The 14,861-nt window shown below is 36.7% G+C and overlaps 2 protein-coding genes, 1 long non-coding RNA gene and 2 other non-coding genes across 6 annotated transcripts in view; 3 read left to right on the plus strand and 2 right to left on the minus strand.

Moving 5' to 3' along the window:
- Positions 1 to 2,925, plus strand: part of LOC124188993 (protein O-mannosyl-transferase TMTC2-like) — a 28,913-nt gene extending 25,988 nt beyond the window's left edge. Inside the window, exons 9-11 of one of the 2 annotated variants that reach the window (XR_006872566.1) lie at positions 117 to 295; positions 428 to 2,501; positions 2,575 to 2,925. Coding sequence is in view for 1 of the 2 variants with exons in the window: in XM_046581934.1 (XP_046437890.1) it covers positions 117 to 295; positions 428 to 622 (374 nt within the window). In the remaining variant the exon portion in view is untranslated. Of the gene's footprint in view, positions 1 to 116; positions 296 to 427 lie in introns of both variants that reach the window. The other variant, XM_046581934.1, reaches the window with a different exon arrangement.
- Positions 2,926 to 4,512: 1,587 nt separating this feature from the next.
- On the plus strand, positions 4,513 to 5,716 carry LOC124204219. Its single transcript, XR_006878791.1, has 3 exons — positions 4,513 to 5,292; positions 5,355 to 5,467; positions 5,535 to 5,716. It is a non-coding gene; the product is annotated as an uncharacterized LOC124204219 (long non-coding RNA).
- Positions 5,717 to 6,849: 1,133 nt separating this feature from the next.
- On the minus strand, positions 6,850 to 7,296 carry LOC124208824 (segment polarity protein dishevelled-like). Its single transcript, XM_046606710.1, has 3 exons — positions 7,241 to 7,296; positions 7,043 to 7,170; positions 6,850 to 6,982 (listed from the first exon to the last, which is right to left on the minus strand). The coding sequence occupies exons 1-3, from the start codon at positions 7,291 to 7,293 to the stop codon at positions 6,933 to 6,935; spliced, it is 231 nt and encodes a 76-aa protein (XP_046462666.1). The 5' UTR covers positions 7,294 to 7,296; the 3' UTR covers positions 6,850 to 6,932.
- A 5,939-nt stretch (positions 7,297 to 13,235) lies between these two features.
- Trnar-ucu lies at positions 13,236 to 13,320 on the minus strand. The gene is given in 2 exon segments: positions 13,236 to 13,271; positions 13,284 to 13,320. It is a non-coding gene; the product is annotated as a tRNA-Arg (tRNA).
- Positions 13,321 to 14,508: 1,188 nt separating this feature from the next.
- On the plus strand, positions 14,509 to 14,581 carry Trnar-ccu. Its single transcript has one exon. It is a non-coding gene; the product is annotated as a tRNA-Arg (tRNA).
- The last annotated feature ends 280 nt before the right edge of the window (positions 14,582 to 14,861 follow it).

The raw sequence follows: 14,861 nt of genomic DNA on the forward strand, positions 1-14,861 counted from the left end.
TGGCCATTTAGAAGAAAAACTTTTGTTGGTTATTGAACAAGATGTGTAAATTCATAAATTTGTATAAAATCAGACAATTGCTAACGATTTTGTTCGACCAATTTTTGGCAATTCAGGTCAATATTTATCGGAATGTGAGAGACACACCGAAGCGGCAGAGCAATACGTCCGAGCTGCTTCACTCGCGCCAACTGAATATGAAACCGTTTTTAACGCAGCCAACACGCTTCGCCAAGCAGGCAGGCACTCGGAGGCTGAACAGTATTACAGATCCGCCGTTAAAATCCGGCCTTTGGTAAGTTTATCCAAGTTTGGAAAAAAAATATAGACATAACATATATACATTCCACCTGTTTTCACCACAGGATGTTCGTTTTTATTTTAATGAAAAAGAAAAATACTAAATAAAACAAATAAATGTTTACAGGAAGCGACAAGTCACATGAACTTGGGTGCGATGCTTCACGTCAATGGCAAGTTAACAGAAGCCGAGCAAAGTTATCTAGAAGCTTTACGGCTCAAACCAGACGATCACATCACTCGGATGAACTTGCAGAAGTTACGTCACCTGTTGATGAAGAAAGGTATCGTGTCCTCTTCCTCTCATTCGTCTCCCCCTTAGTGAATGGTGCGGGCCCGACGGAGATGACACGCCAACTCGCGTGATGGTGACCCTTGTATCGCGTGCTGTGTACCCCCAGAAGACTGGGCACTGTGGATTATCATTTTTCCTTGGCCGATGGCTCGCTGATCATGCTCTTCCCATGACAAAGACGTGAGGAGAGTCGAACCAATCGAACCTGTGATAGAATATTGTACGATGTGTATTAGTACATAACTCCCTGTCACGTATGCTGATGATACGTAAACCTTTTCAGTTTTCACCAACTCTTGCGCACTTTGCTAAGAATGAGAGAACCCGGTACTGTCAGTGACTAATTCTGACATTCTGACTAGTTTCTTGCTCTCTGTAGTATTTATTCCCACATAAAAAGGCGCTATATAAATTAAAGAAATAAATTTCTTCCTCGCCACAATTTGCCTTTAAACCGCTATAAATGGATTTTTTAGAGATTCATACAGTTAATTTTTCTCGGCCACTTTAGAATGTTATATTTCAAAAGTTCGTATTCAAATTTGGGACCAGTTCAATAAAAAAAATCATACAAAAAGAAAAAAAAACAACAAAAATACAAACAAAAAAACAAAACAAACAAAACAAAACAATAAAAAAATCAAAATGTACGTAAACCCAAATGTAGTCTGTCACGATTTTTTTCTTCGTCGTTCAAATTATTTAAAATTGTTTGTTTTAAAAGTTTTGCGACTAAAACAATGATGTCCTGGGGAATTTTGTAAGACTTTTACGACAAAAGAACCAAAGAAAAAACAAAACAAAAAAGAAGCAAGTTACATGAAATCCACATTTCCCGCTGGTTAGACAGAAACAAAGTATCAACGTATCAACACTTTATTAACAAATTCGATTCATATGAAAGAAAAGCAATACTTTCCTTAATGTAGTCCTTCGTCATTTTGTTGTCAAACCAATGGCTGATCAGAACACGGCTACGTGTTCAGAACAAAAATCAAAATAAAATACACTTTTTAAAAGAGCCGATGCATTATTATGTATTTATCGAAAACAACTTCAAAGGATGCTGAGGTGAAACAATACTTTCTAGAAGCTCAACACATACTTTCTAGAAGCAGACTTGCCACGATAGGAATCTTCTATTAATCACGAACCCAATCAAAATAAAAAAATATTTCAATCAAGTGGAAAATTTAGATCGCAATCACAATCAATTTTTCAATCAATTTTGCGCGCCACCTAGTTATAGAATTGAAATTGATTACATTTACGAAATGATTTGAATTGCTCAATATGTTGTCAAAGCAGCAGAGATCACACGGCAAGTCTGTCGACTTGAGAAATAGTATAGTTGTAAAAACAATGAATACGGACACCCCCTGGGTTACATACAAATGCAATACAAAAAAGAAAAAAAAAGAACAAAATCTTTCTTTTTATAGTTAATTAACTGTAAGTAAAGGTTATTTGAAAATATAAGGCCTTATCGACGAATCTTCTTTGTTTATTAATTATTATCGCATATTTGGGCTCAAACTGAAATCCCTTGCTGCGCGCGCGAGTTTCCCGATAGGAGTGGTCCAACAATTAGAAAATAGTTTTCCTCAAGTCTATATTTTGATTTTCCGATTTTCCCTTTATCCTTTATGGTAAAATTTATTGCACTCCGGAGAACTCTAGTGTCAAAAGAGGCTGTTGGTTTATATTACAGATGAATCTGTTCAAGTACAACCATTTGAGGAAAATGGTTACTTGGTTAGAATAGATTTCAATCCTACAGTTCCTCATTGTTCACTTGCCAGCCTTATTGGCCTCTGCCTGAGAGGCAAGATTCAGAAAAATATGGTGGAAAGGATCAAATTGGACATAGTTATTGCAGAGGGTAAACACAGCACAGAAGAAGAGAGTAAGTCCTAATACCATATTTAAATGTTCAAAAAAGCTTTCATAAAATATTCTTTTACTTTATTCCCATCCAGTCAATAAACAAATCAACGATAAGGAAAGAGTCGCCGCCGCCGATAGTTGATAGTTGCATAAGAGATGAAGAATAAGATTTTTTTTTGAAGAAAAAAAATAAAAGACAATAAATTTCCTCAGAGTATTTTGTATTCCATTCCATGAGATATCAACTCACAAGTATGAAAGGCACTGCAGAGTCAATTTCATCGCACATATACACCCTGGATTGATTTTAGTATAAGACTAGAACAATTACCAAAAAGCTCCCTGGTATATTTATAAATTTTGCAAGTGTTATCTCTGGTAAGAAGAAAAGCATAACCAAAAGCGACAAGCAAGTTTGTTTCGTGAAAGACTTGTAAACTTAACTTTTGAATTTCCAAAGAATTCAAATCTAAACCATTCAAATTTCAAAACACAGAAACATAATGCCATCGGTCGCCAAATGAAAGTACTACATATTTCCATTCCGGAGTGCAATAGCCACTTTTGACGCTAGAGGACTCCGGACTCCGGAGTGCAATAGCCACTTTTGACACTAGAGCGCTCCGGACCCCGGAGTGCAATAGGCGTGACCAAACAGAAAACAGTAGAGTAGACCGAGTTGACTAGATAATAGGCTGTGTTTATATAGCACGGCTTTATAGCAATGCGTTAGAACTCAGAACCATCTAACGGCAGTTTAATAAAACACGAAAACACATATTCGAGTTTATAATTATGATGTCGTCGCAATATAAAAATCTAAATGCGACGGCTCCATGTAAAACCTTGTCTTGCACAAGATGATCATTTTCCTAATTGTTTAACTCTAAGAAAAAAAACGTATAAGACATTAATGAAATAAACAACTTTCCTATCCAACCAACACAGTCTCACTGAGAGGAACAACGCCATCTGTTGGTGTGGGTTGGGTTGAGTTGGGTCAGGAAACAAGTCGTTTGGAACATGGTCTCACTCCATATGTACTACTTAGTCCACAATCACGGCTACACTTTTGCTTGTGGCCGGAACAGGGTACGAAGTGTGCGAAGTGGCCGATAGGGCTTGTCTTTTTTGTTATTATTTACGTTGTCTGCTTCTTTGGGCGTCCCTAAACTGCGAAAGCGAAATGCGAAACGCGAAACGCCTAAAATGCGAAACAGCTGTGCGAAACGGACCAAAACTTTGGGACCGTTTCGCGGGACCAAATGCCGGAGGGCATACTAAAGAGCGAAACATCTTGCGAAACAAAAAGTTTTCCTTTTCCCCACAGAGGTCCAAATTGACGGAGATTGCCACCATTTTTCATTGTCTCCCGCTATGATGAGGCATTAAAGGAGGAAGGGGGGGCAATCAAATTCGATTTCTTCGCCACTACCCCTGTATGTTTTAATGCGCATCTTATGATTAAACAAATAAAAGACATAGAGCAGCACGGTATGGTGATATTTATATTTGTAAATAATAATATATTAGATAATGGCACAGGGATTACTATACATTACATTAAATTATTTAAATCAACTAGTAGGCTACGTGCTCAAAGAAAAATTGGGCATCAAGGCAAAAATCGGCCATGAGTGCCTTAAATCAAGCTAAAAATCAAAGCTCCCAACCCTCCCATGTTCCAAATCAAGCTCAAATTTAATCGGCTAAAACTTTCCTTAAAATTAAGAATGTTAATATGATTGATACATGAATTTAATTTCTCATTAATTTTTTTATACCAATCTTTTAATTAAAAACACCTATTGCATTCAAGGTATTCCGTATTCATGGTCAACACACAAATAGACCGGCCATAAGGTGCACGAAATGACGAAACTCGTTTGTTGATGGCGTCCATTGTCGTCTGCTACCAAGACGTTTACACTGCGACGTTTCGCACACACTGATTTCGCAGTTTAGTACTACGGACCCAAAGACTAAAATGCGAAACAGAGTCCCAACTTTTGGGTCCGTTTCGCACAGCTGTTTCGCATTTTAGACGTTTCGCGATTCGCGTTTCGCTTTCGCAGTTTAGGGACGCCCTGCTTCTTTCGTAACGTAATTTGGACGCTATGGCTATGAGCAAAGAAATTCAAAAAGATCTTGTATCGTTCCTTAGGTCACAAGAAAGAAGTGACAGATTAAACGAAAAAAAAGGCGTGATCGTATATTAAGTGCCTCCGCGGGAACAGGAATGCGATTACGTGGTCTTTATCAAAAGAAAAAAACCACTCCTTCAGTTTCGAATCAAAAGAAGAAAAGTGATACTGAAGTGACAGCAGAACCATCATGCACTTCAACCGTAAATATTCCAAATACGTTGAACGGCTCTTTAGTTGAGTCTCAGTCTAGTATACCATCAGCAGTTGACAATGTTGCTGAAGATCGTTATAATCATGTTAATGAAAAGTAAACTTCATTGAAAGCCAAGAGTCTTACATTGCAGAGGAAGCCGAAGAAAGTTTGAATCCTAAATCAGACTGGATTCACAGAGTGAGTGAAATCCACCAAGACTGGGCATCTGTTAAGCAGAATTTTCTTGAAGCTTTCGTCTCTTCACAACGTTTTGTAGCTTCTTGGTGTGCTGATTGCCAAGATCCAGTCTTGCAGCACTACATTTGCTGTAGCAGTTGTCGAAAGAAGAGATGTGAAAAATGTGATCAACTATTTCACAAATCAGAACCATTTCACCTGCGTACCATGAAGATACTTCCATGATTCTCAAGCCAGAGAATTTATCTCGTGTGGTGATGTTGTGACTTAAGGTGTGTATTATAAAAGTAATTCATCATGTTTATTGCATTGTAATTTTAAAATTTATCTGCAGATATCCCAGTTCCTTATGCTTCTCAGCCTTATTTGATTGCAAGAAGTGTAAGTGTTTAATAGCTTATACAGTTACAGCTGGTAAAAAGAGAGTAGTGATCATTACAAAAGACGGTATGTGTTTATTTTGCTTATTTTCATGTTTTTTAAAATATTATCTTTTGTTTTATTATCCATGCAGGCAGATTTGATCTTCATTTCCCACAGTTCACTTGTGCTGAATGTGGCGAGCAACGATGTGCCAATGAGGCAGATTTTGTCGGAGTTCACAAACAATCGAGCCATGAACAAATTACTAAATTTTGTTTTGGAAGTCTGTGATGCATGAACGAATAATCTATTACATACACATATTTAACTGAACTCTCCAGTTTTTTACGTCAATTTGCTCGAAGGAAGGTTTTGGAGTACGATACTGGCCGACTCGTCGGATGTCTACTAGGGTAGTCTATTTTCGTTCCCTTATGGTTTTGAGCGTAATTCTGCGTAAATAAAATATGGAAACCCATAGAAGCATCTATCAATATGAGAACTACATCTCGCATGAAATTTAATAAATTCCCGTCAGAGAAATCTGAGGAAAATGAGGCTCAAAGATGATTTTCGTGGAATTTTAGCCCAAGAAGCTGGTTTTTAATTTAATTGAGGGGTTACTAGCTAATCAAAAATAGTTTTAATCAGTGATAAAGATAGAGTATAAGAAGGACAACAACATACTAATCGAAATAATCGAAATATGCAGTCAGAATCAGCCTAATATGTACACAAGCATGTGTAATCGACGGCCAAAGAATATTTTCTTCCGCGCTCTCTTAATTTTTTTGTTTTTTACCCCTATTCGTATCTTAAAAACCAAAGAAAGTTGCTCAATTTTCAGTATGTTGTTGTCTTTCTTATACTCTATCTGTTTCACTTTTTAAAACTATTTTTGATTAGCTATTTATCCCTAAATTTAAATAAAAACCAGCTTCTTGGCGGCTAAAATTCCAAGAAAATCATCTTTGAGCCTCATTTTCGGCAGATTTCCCTTGCGGGAATTTATTAAAATTCAGGCGAGATGTAGTTCTCATATAGATAGATGCTTTTATCGGTTTGCCGCCATTTATTAACCCAGAATTAGACTCAAAACTATAAGGGAACGAAAATAGACTGCCCCAGTAGACATCCGACGAGTCGGTCATTATCGGCACTTCAAACCTTCCTTCGAGCAACTTGAAGTAAAAACACTGGAGAGTTCAGTTTAATATTTGTATGCAATAAATTGGTTCATGCATACAGACAATAACAGATAATAATTTAATTACATTGAAAAATTTTTTTTTAATTAAAATTAATTCGTTAAATTTTGAAAAGTTGTCAACGTGAATTCTGCAAAACCAAAACTTTTGGCGGCTCCAGACTCCAGACTCCGCACTTACCCCCCGTCCAACCTGCACCTGCACCCTGCACTTTACCGACACCCTTGATTATTCACCTAAAAAGGTGACACTAGTGGCCATTCCGGGAACCTCGACTGCTTGTTGCCATAAGGAAAAGAGCAGCCACGATTGTGGACTAAGCAATACATATTGCCCCGCGACTAGCCTGGTTTTACCACAGATGGCGGACGATTCGGATACTGTGTTCCACCTAATATGACGTTAGATTTGTTGTTGGTTGCCAATTTATGATTTAAAATACGACAATCACCTCTTGCTGCTTCCGTGTGAGCAACCCACGCACCGGGATCAATAGGGCGAACGGGTTCCGTACGGGGTAAAGTGAAATATCCTTTTGGATTAGGATACCAACACTTGGCGACTACAAGTTTGATTGGGCTGACAGATGCAAATAAATAACACAATGTACTAAATGTTAAGTTGGAAAGCAAAAAACAGTTATGCTTACCTAGGTTTCTGGACAACTTCTCGTAAAACGCGAACGGCATCGTCATTTGACATATTTTCAAACCTTGGAAAAATTAGTATAATGTAATAAATTTACGTAAATAAAATTATTTTTAAAGCTAAAAAATGTTCCTTATTCTTTTTTCATCATATTGCCAAGTTAAGTGTTGTGATCGTGAAGGACTATGCTGAAAATTTCGTCAAGTCACGAAAAGCTGTTTACAAGGGACCTTATGGTCAGTCCCTCCATAAATTCATTGTTCCTAGCTATGCATTTTTCCTAAATTTTTTTCTATTTTTCTACAAAAATAGTTAAAATAAGTTTCAGACTGCAAAATATGTTTGCCATTACAGTATAGATTATCGTTATTAAGTTATTCAGCTTTGAATATTGCCAATTCCACAATAGTTCACTCAGCCGCCGCCGTATACACAACCAAACGCAATTTGTATGCGGCGGCGGTCTATAGGGCTCTTCGGCGTCTGTTTTATTTAGGCGTTTTTCGGGCTGTATTTTCAAGTATCATATGTATTTTCAACGATAATGGAGTAAGAACAATTGTAAACAAGAACAGTGTAAGCGTGCACCAAACAAAGGAGTAGAGCGAGCTTACTCACTTTGTTCTTACTCCATGATCTTTGAAAATAATCATGCCCGCACCTGATTCTCCACGCTGCGTTGCCAGATAAAACGCCTAAATATTCATTTCTCTCCCAAAATTTATGTGGCAATGCTGCACCCCCTCATTTCTTAGCTGCCTCCTCTCACCCCCCAATTTCCATACCCCTCTTCCTTTCTTCTAAAAACAGGGCAGAACACGTCCCGCTCTCCCATCGACAGGTCGATGTCTCTCGCTCTCTGTCGTCTATCCGAGAGGAGATTTTGAGGAAAGAGATTCCAATGCTGCGTTTCATAAGTCGAAGAAGACCAGAGATTTAATAGAATCAAAATGATACATACTACCATACTGTAAAAAATATGTCGAACAACCCTATTACCTAATTTCACTTTTGATGGCATCGGTGACCAAGAAGTTTTTCCTGGTCGCCTTTTTGTCACTCACGTCTTCCAGTGCGGTTCTATCCATATCAGGATCTTCATTGGATTCATTTTCTTCCAAATGCTTCCTCAGGAAATGAGTACGGGCGTTTGAATGGGACGAGTAGTTTTTAAAGCACCACTCATTAGATGAGGTTCATTAATGCTTTTCTGCCATTTTCTCACTGTGGTGCTGGAAAAATTCTCTGGTGAAATCACGAACAACATCTTCCATTGGGTAATGCTTCGCCACATTTTCGTAAACATGAAGTTCATGTAGGTAACCCTATAAAAAAACGTTGTTGTAACATTCTATGGTGAAAACCTTTAAAGCTGTGCTTACCTCAACTTCTTGAATAAGGACTGGGGAAAGCGCAAAACATATTTCTTTCTTTCCAGAATTTAACAAAGTGAAAAATGTCACTTTTTGCTCAATGTACAGACACTGTCTGTACATCAAACACGTACAGATCGTGATTACATGTGATGTTGTCACTACACATCCTCCAGCGTATGAAGAGTTCGTCGGCATCTGTACATGGATCAGGCAAACCATGTACCTAAAACAAAAAGGAAATCACGTTTAAACAAAATAAAACACTGCTGCAATGATAGCAATGTTAGGTAGTTGATTTAAAAAACTGCTGCAATGACAGCAATAGTAATTACAGCACGGTCGTAAAAATAAAAAAAATTGCTACTAGAGCAACATCTCTACAATTGAAAACATTTAACAAATTGCTGCTAGAGCAACATCTTTAAATTTAAAAAAAAAATTAACAAATTGCTGCTAGAGCAACAACTCTGGATATCACACTTTTTTAAAAATTGCTGATAAGCAACATTACCGTGTGCGACACATTTTAAAAAATTGCTTCAAGAGCAACACAATGGAATTTTTAAAAAAATTTCCACATTTACAGCAAATTTAAGGTTGTCTAGCTATTTTTCGTTGTTAGTCAACTTGTCTCTGGATGACACAACTTTGCTAATTAGCGCTGGGATTTCCGAAGATGTTGCGGGCAAGTGGGAAATTGTTGACAGATCGATAGAGTCCAGGAAGGTCCAGGAACGCCTTTGAACTTTTTTCTACTTCAAGTCTCTTCCGCTCCAATTCCTTCTTTTCCAATGCTGTTTTTTCAGCTACTTCAAGTATCTTCCGCTCCAATTCCTTCTTTTCAAATGCTGTTTTTTCAGTCTCAACGAAGGTATCAAGTAACATCCATTTCTCACGAACACGAACATCTACAACATCAAATATCTGTTAGAACTACACAAGGAAATTAAAATGAAACAAGTTTACCATTAATCCGCTTGATCTTCTCTTCCTTATCGGTTAGAAAATTTAAGGATTCCAGTTTTCGATGGTAATCTAGAAGAGAGGATAATTTTCCTTTTTTCGGACCCATATTAATGGCCATTACCTCGATAGCTTTTTCGGAGTCACGGAGAGACTCGTGCAATTGCCATTGCTCTTCCTAGAATATTTCCAACTCATTGCAGATTGCATCACTTTCTCTTAGAGTTGTGCTGGCATCACGGTACTTTTCTTCTTCGTCGTGTAACGTCTTCAAAATTACTTCATACCTAACAAACGTAAAATAAGAATTACACTACATTAAAGGGGGAAACAAAGGAAAATACCTAGCAGCCAGTTCTTCAGCCTCTATTGACAAGTGAATGTCTTCTTCATAAAAAATGTTGGATTTCGAAGCTGCGGCAATGCTTTGTTGTTTTAATTTAGAAATGCCAACTTCTACGTCGTGGCTGGCCAAAGGTTGTTGGAGGGCTCTATGGTGGTGAAAATAAAAATGAATACAAGAGAAATCCATAAAATTTAAAAGTAACTTACTGTAGCTGCAATTCTGTTTCAGTTAGCCAACAGCTAACGTCTGTTGGAACAAATACCCTAGCATGTTTAAATTCCAAGTCTTCTTCAACAATGGCATACCTCTTCCGATAATCAGCAAATATCTGCCTCAAAGCTAATTCCTCTTCATTAAGCATTTTTCCTTTGGCATGTGTGAGCCTTAGGCTGTTTCATTTTTGACTTTTTTTGAAATTTTGGGGGGACGCTCGGATTATATGTTCTTATGATATAATGAGACTATCCACCAAGTTTGAGCTAAAAAAATAAAATTTGATATGCGCGCCTGTCGATTTTCTCCAAAAATTGGCATTTTTTCGCATTTTTTTTTCGAATAACTTTTTTTCCACTAGTTATTTTTTTCACGACGCTTGCACATAAGTTTCTAATCTTGTTATAGACCTGCACACCGAATTTCATCAAAATCAGAACAAATTATATATGCGCGCCGAGCCAAAACTCTATATTTCCTTGTTACATTTGAATAGGTAGGCAAAAAACGTTAACGGACAGATAAGCCAGACTTTTTAGTAACATCAATTTTTTTTCTGTAGTCTTCAACTACCTGCAACAGAAATTCCTGTTCTTCAACAGAGCCTCCTTAAAGTCAGTTATCAATTTTATAGCTCTTTCCGCGCAATCATTGACTACTTCTAGTAATCGAACCATTATTTTTACCCTTCGGTACCCAAACATTTTTTCCCAAAAAGAAACTAGAGCTTGTAACCAATCGAGACGTTTCCCTTTTAAATTCAATAAATTTAAAAGAAGCCAATTCTTTGGTCCGATGAAATCAAGTAATTGCTTGGGGTAATCAATGGTATTAAGATAAATCACAGGGAATTTTGGTTTTCCGGGTGGGAAGGTTCGTGGACGGGTGTAAGATAAAAGTTTTCTGTTGAAGAACAGGAATTTCTGTTGCAGGTAGTTGAAGACTACAGAAAAAAAATTGATGTTACTAAAAAGTCTGGCTTATCTGTCCGTTAACGTTTTTTGCCTACCTATTCAAATGTAACAAGGAAATATAGAGTTTTGGCTCGGCGCGTATATATAATTTGTTCTGATTTTGATGAAATTCGGTGTGCAGGTCTATAACAAGATTAGAAACTTATGTGCAAGCGTCGTGAAAAAAATAACTAGTGGAAAAAAAGTTATTCGAAAAAAATGCGAAAAATGCCAATTTTTGGAGAAAATCGACAGGCGCGCATATCAAATTTTATTTTTTTTAGCTCAAACTTGGTGGATAGTCTCATTATATCATAAGAACATATAATCCGAGCGTCCCCCCAAAATTTCAAAAAAAAGTCAAAAATGAAACAGCCTAGAGCCTATCTGCTGACTTTCTCGTAACAATAATCAAAGCTTCCTTTATGGCAACAGCGTCCTTTGAGAGGCCTGGTAGCTCTGATGATGTACACTTTGACAATTTCGTCTCCCACGTTTTTAACAGAGTTTCAAGGTTCGCTTTGGCTTTCTCGTACTCTGCCAAGGACTAAACAAATAAAAATTAACAAATTGTTGCAGTCATTACATTTGTTTGAATCACTTACTTTCGTTGCCAGTTCACTTTCCGACTGCTCTCTGTAGCGTTTCGAACATGATGCCTCACAATTGCCATCCAGCAACCTTTTGGTCCCACTGGGTGCTACCACAAACTTTTTCTTTGCAGCTGCCGCTTTTCCAGCCGCCATGTTCTCTTTTCCTTCGTTGAGCAGCTACACGACAGAAAGCAAACATATGTCAATAGTAGTTTAAAAATGAAAAAAACATCTTAACTTTACCGCTTCCCTCCTATTTTCTAATTGTTGCATCCATGCAACCCAATATCAAGCGCCTTCAGCCTCTCAATCTCCTGGGTTTGTGCTTTTCTGATTTTATTCCGATTATTCCGATTACATTTGTTTCTCTTCCACTTCTGCATTTCTTCAGCATTATATATTTTCTATTTTTGTTCCTTATGGCTAAGTTTTTTCCCAACATTTGAAGCCATTTCGAAATCTTCCATTGTTCCTACAAATAATTGAAACATTTTGAAAACCCACGAGAGCACAATAAATTACAAAATTGCTGCTAGAGCAACTTCTCTGGATAAAACACTTTTTTAAAAAATTGCTGCTAGAGCAAATTTTCTGGATAAAACACTTTTAAAAAAAATTGCTGCTAGAGCAAATTTTCTGGATAAAACACTTTTTAAAAAAATTGCTGCTAGAGCAACTTCTCTGGATAAAACACTTTTTTAAAAATTGCTGCTAGAGCAACTTTTCTGGATATGACCCTTTTTAAATACATATCAAGTGCTATTGCTATTGCCTTTGCCTATGCTGAAGTGAATTCTTTTTCCAACAATACCCCCGGGCTGTCAGGAGGCCAGTGTTTTTATCCAATAGGCTTTTATACAGAAAACGCGACGATTTGCTGAAAAGTCTGCAATTAATATTTCCAATTGATGTATTTTTCTTTTATTACTTTTAGCTATTCATATTAAATGACCCTTGAAAAACTAAGAAAAATTGTTTCAGTTGCCCGCTTCAGCCTCATTAATTCTCTACAGAAATTGCAATGCTATGAATATGATTTGGTATACCTGTTTTATGACGAGACACAATCCTCTGTATAGTAGGCCGGTGATTTATTCACGTTTATTCATTAGGCTGTCTTAACAATAAACGGCTGTACAATTTTCGAAATGGTGTCCATATTTTTCATTGGCATAGTAGTAGTAGCAAAAATTGGAATAATCTTGCTAGTTGCTACGAATACTGCCATTAGGACCAAAGCTAGAAAACCATTTCAGCTCGAAATTTTTTTTCTTTCCATTTTTACCATTCTTGATCCATGCCTTGATGGTGACGACAATATTCTCTTAAACAGATTAAATGATACGAGACTTTTTAATCCTGAGATTAAGGGTTCAAGTCCCTTTTCGGGCGAAAATATTTTTTTAGAAATAATTTATTGCTTAGATTTACCAAATATGAAAATTTTATCATAACAGTAAAGTAAGTTTTTTAAATTTATGCGTTTCAAGATATATATCTTAAAGTCAAAATTGTGTTAAAAAAACTTTGAAAAAATGGTTGATAAAAGAAGTATTCGAGGCGGGACTCGAACCCGCAATTTTCGGATCGCCTTCATATGTAGAAGTCCGACGCCTTATCCATTAGGCCACACGAACATGTCAAGGAATGATAGTCTTGTACATATACCGTTAGAACGACTGAACCGAAAAAAGAAGAAGACTTTTAGAAAGAAAAAAACTTTTCGTCCGTAAAAAAGTAAAAAACCTTCCTTTCGACATTATACTTTGGATGCCAATTATTCAATTAAAACGAAAATCGTTTTGGACTTTATTTTACTATACAAGTCCGCTGCAAGTCTAGACTATATTGTATTTCCCTTTAGTAGCCTACTTCATCTAAGAAAAAGTGAAATCAGACAGAGATTTCAGAGAGAAAAGTACAAATAACTTTATACATTTCCATGCCATAATTAGGTAATCTACGGAAACAACAGTACAAATACAGGTGATTGTTTGAACAGTATGTTCTGAGTTATATCCAAGTGCGGCATTATCAGCTTTAACTGGTTTTGATTTCATGGACGTTGTCATGGCTACACTTTCATCTTTTACAAAGTGCAATCTTTCTTAATTTAAATTTGTTAAGGCGTGTTTAGGTAACATATGTCCTGAATAATAATCTAATGAATAGTGTCAAACGAACAAATAAAGGACCAATGCCATTGCTGGATAATTTCCGTCGCAAGTGATCAGGATTTTTCAATTGTTTCGGAATGGCGTAAGCTTTTGTGAGTAGGCCTAGTTGTCATAATGTCAAGCATAAATTTTAAATTTAAATCGAATATTTTAATAAGAACTAGGTTAATGAGATTTGCCCATGGCTATCCATTCAGCGAGTTCAACGAATCCCACTTGCGCATTACCACCATAGCACTTTGCTCGCTAGGCCGCGCGTTATTTATCTTTCAGATCAAGTTACACGGATGTATTATTTCCCTACTCCTATTTCCTGTCCAGCACTTTTTGTACATTTTTCACTTTTTAAAAAATAACAGCTTAGTCTCAATAGCTAGATATTCTACAGACTAAGTTATTTGGCTCAGTATAGGAATTACACAATTAATTGCCTGCAGCAAACCGGTCCGCCTTGTACGGGAAGAGTGAAAGTCGCACTACAGTTTTCCAGCATGTACATGCGATGGCAGACGATGTTCTTCGTAACTAGAAATTTAATTTTCTCCTATTTCATTATACGACTGAATTTTCTTGGTAGGGAAAACGAATCAAAATCAGAATTAGCTGCTTTTTTTTATTTAAACCAATAAATCAACGAAATTTATAGCTGCCTCTGTGGCCTAATGGATAAGGCACCGGCCTCCTAAGCCGGGGATTGCGAGTTCGAGTCTCGCCAGAGGTACTATAATTAATATTTTTTATGTTGCACAGACTGAACGGTTTTTATCTAATCAGGCTGACTTGGATAAATTTATCGATTCTTTAATTTTTCAACGCTTATTTAAGATGAGTAGCATTTTTAAAGTAGCAAAATCAGTCCTTTAATGAGCGATGAAAAACCATGAAGCAATTTCATTTAATTTTTAAAAGAGTGATTGATTTTTTTAATGTACGAAGTACGATATAGAATTCTCGAATCTAAAAATATATAGGCCTATATATTTTTATATCTTATTGTTAAA

This window comes from Daphnia pulex, chromosome 2, assembly GCF_021134715.1.
Source record: "Daphnia pulex isolate KAP4 chromosome 2, ASM2113471v1".
NCBI lineage: Eukaryota > Metazoa > Arthropoda > Branchiopoda > Diplostraca > Daphniidae > Daphnia > Daphnia pulex.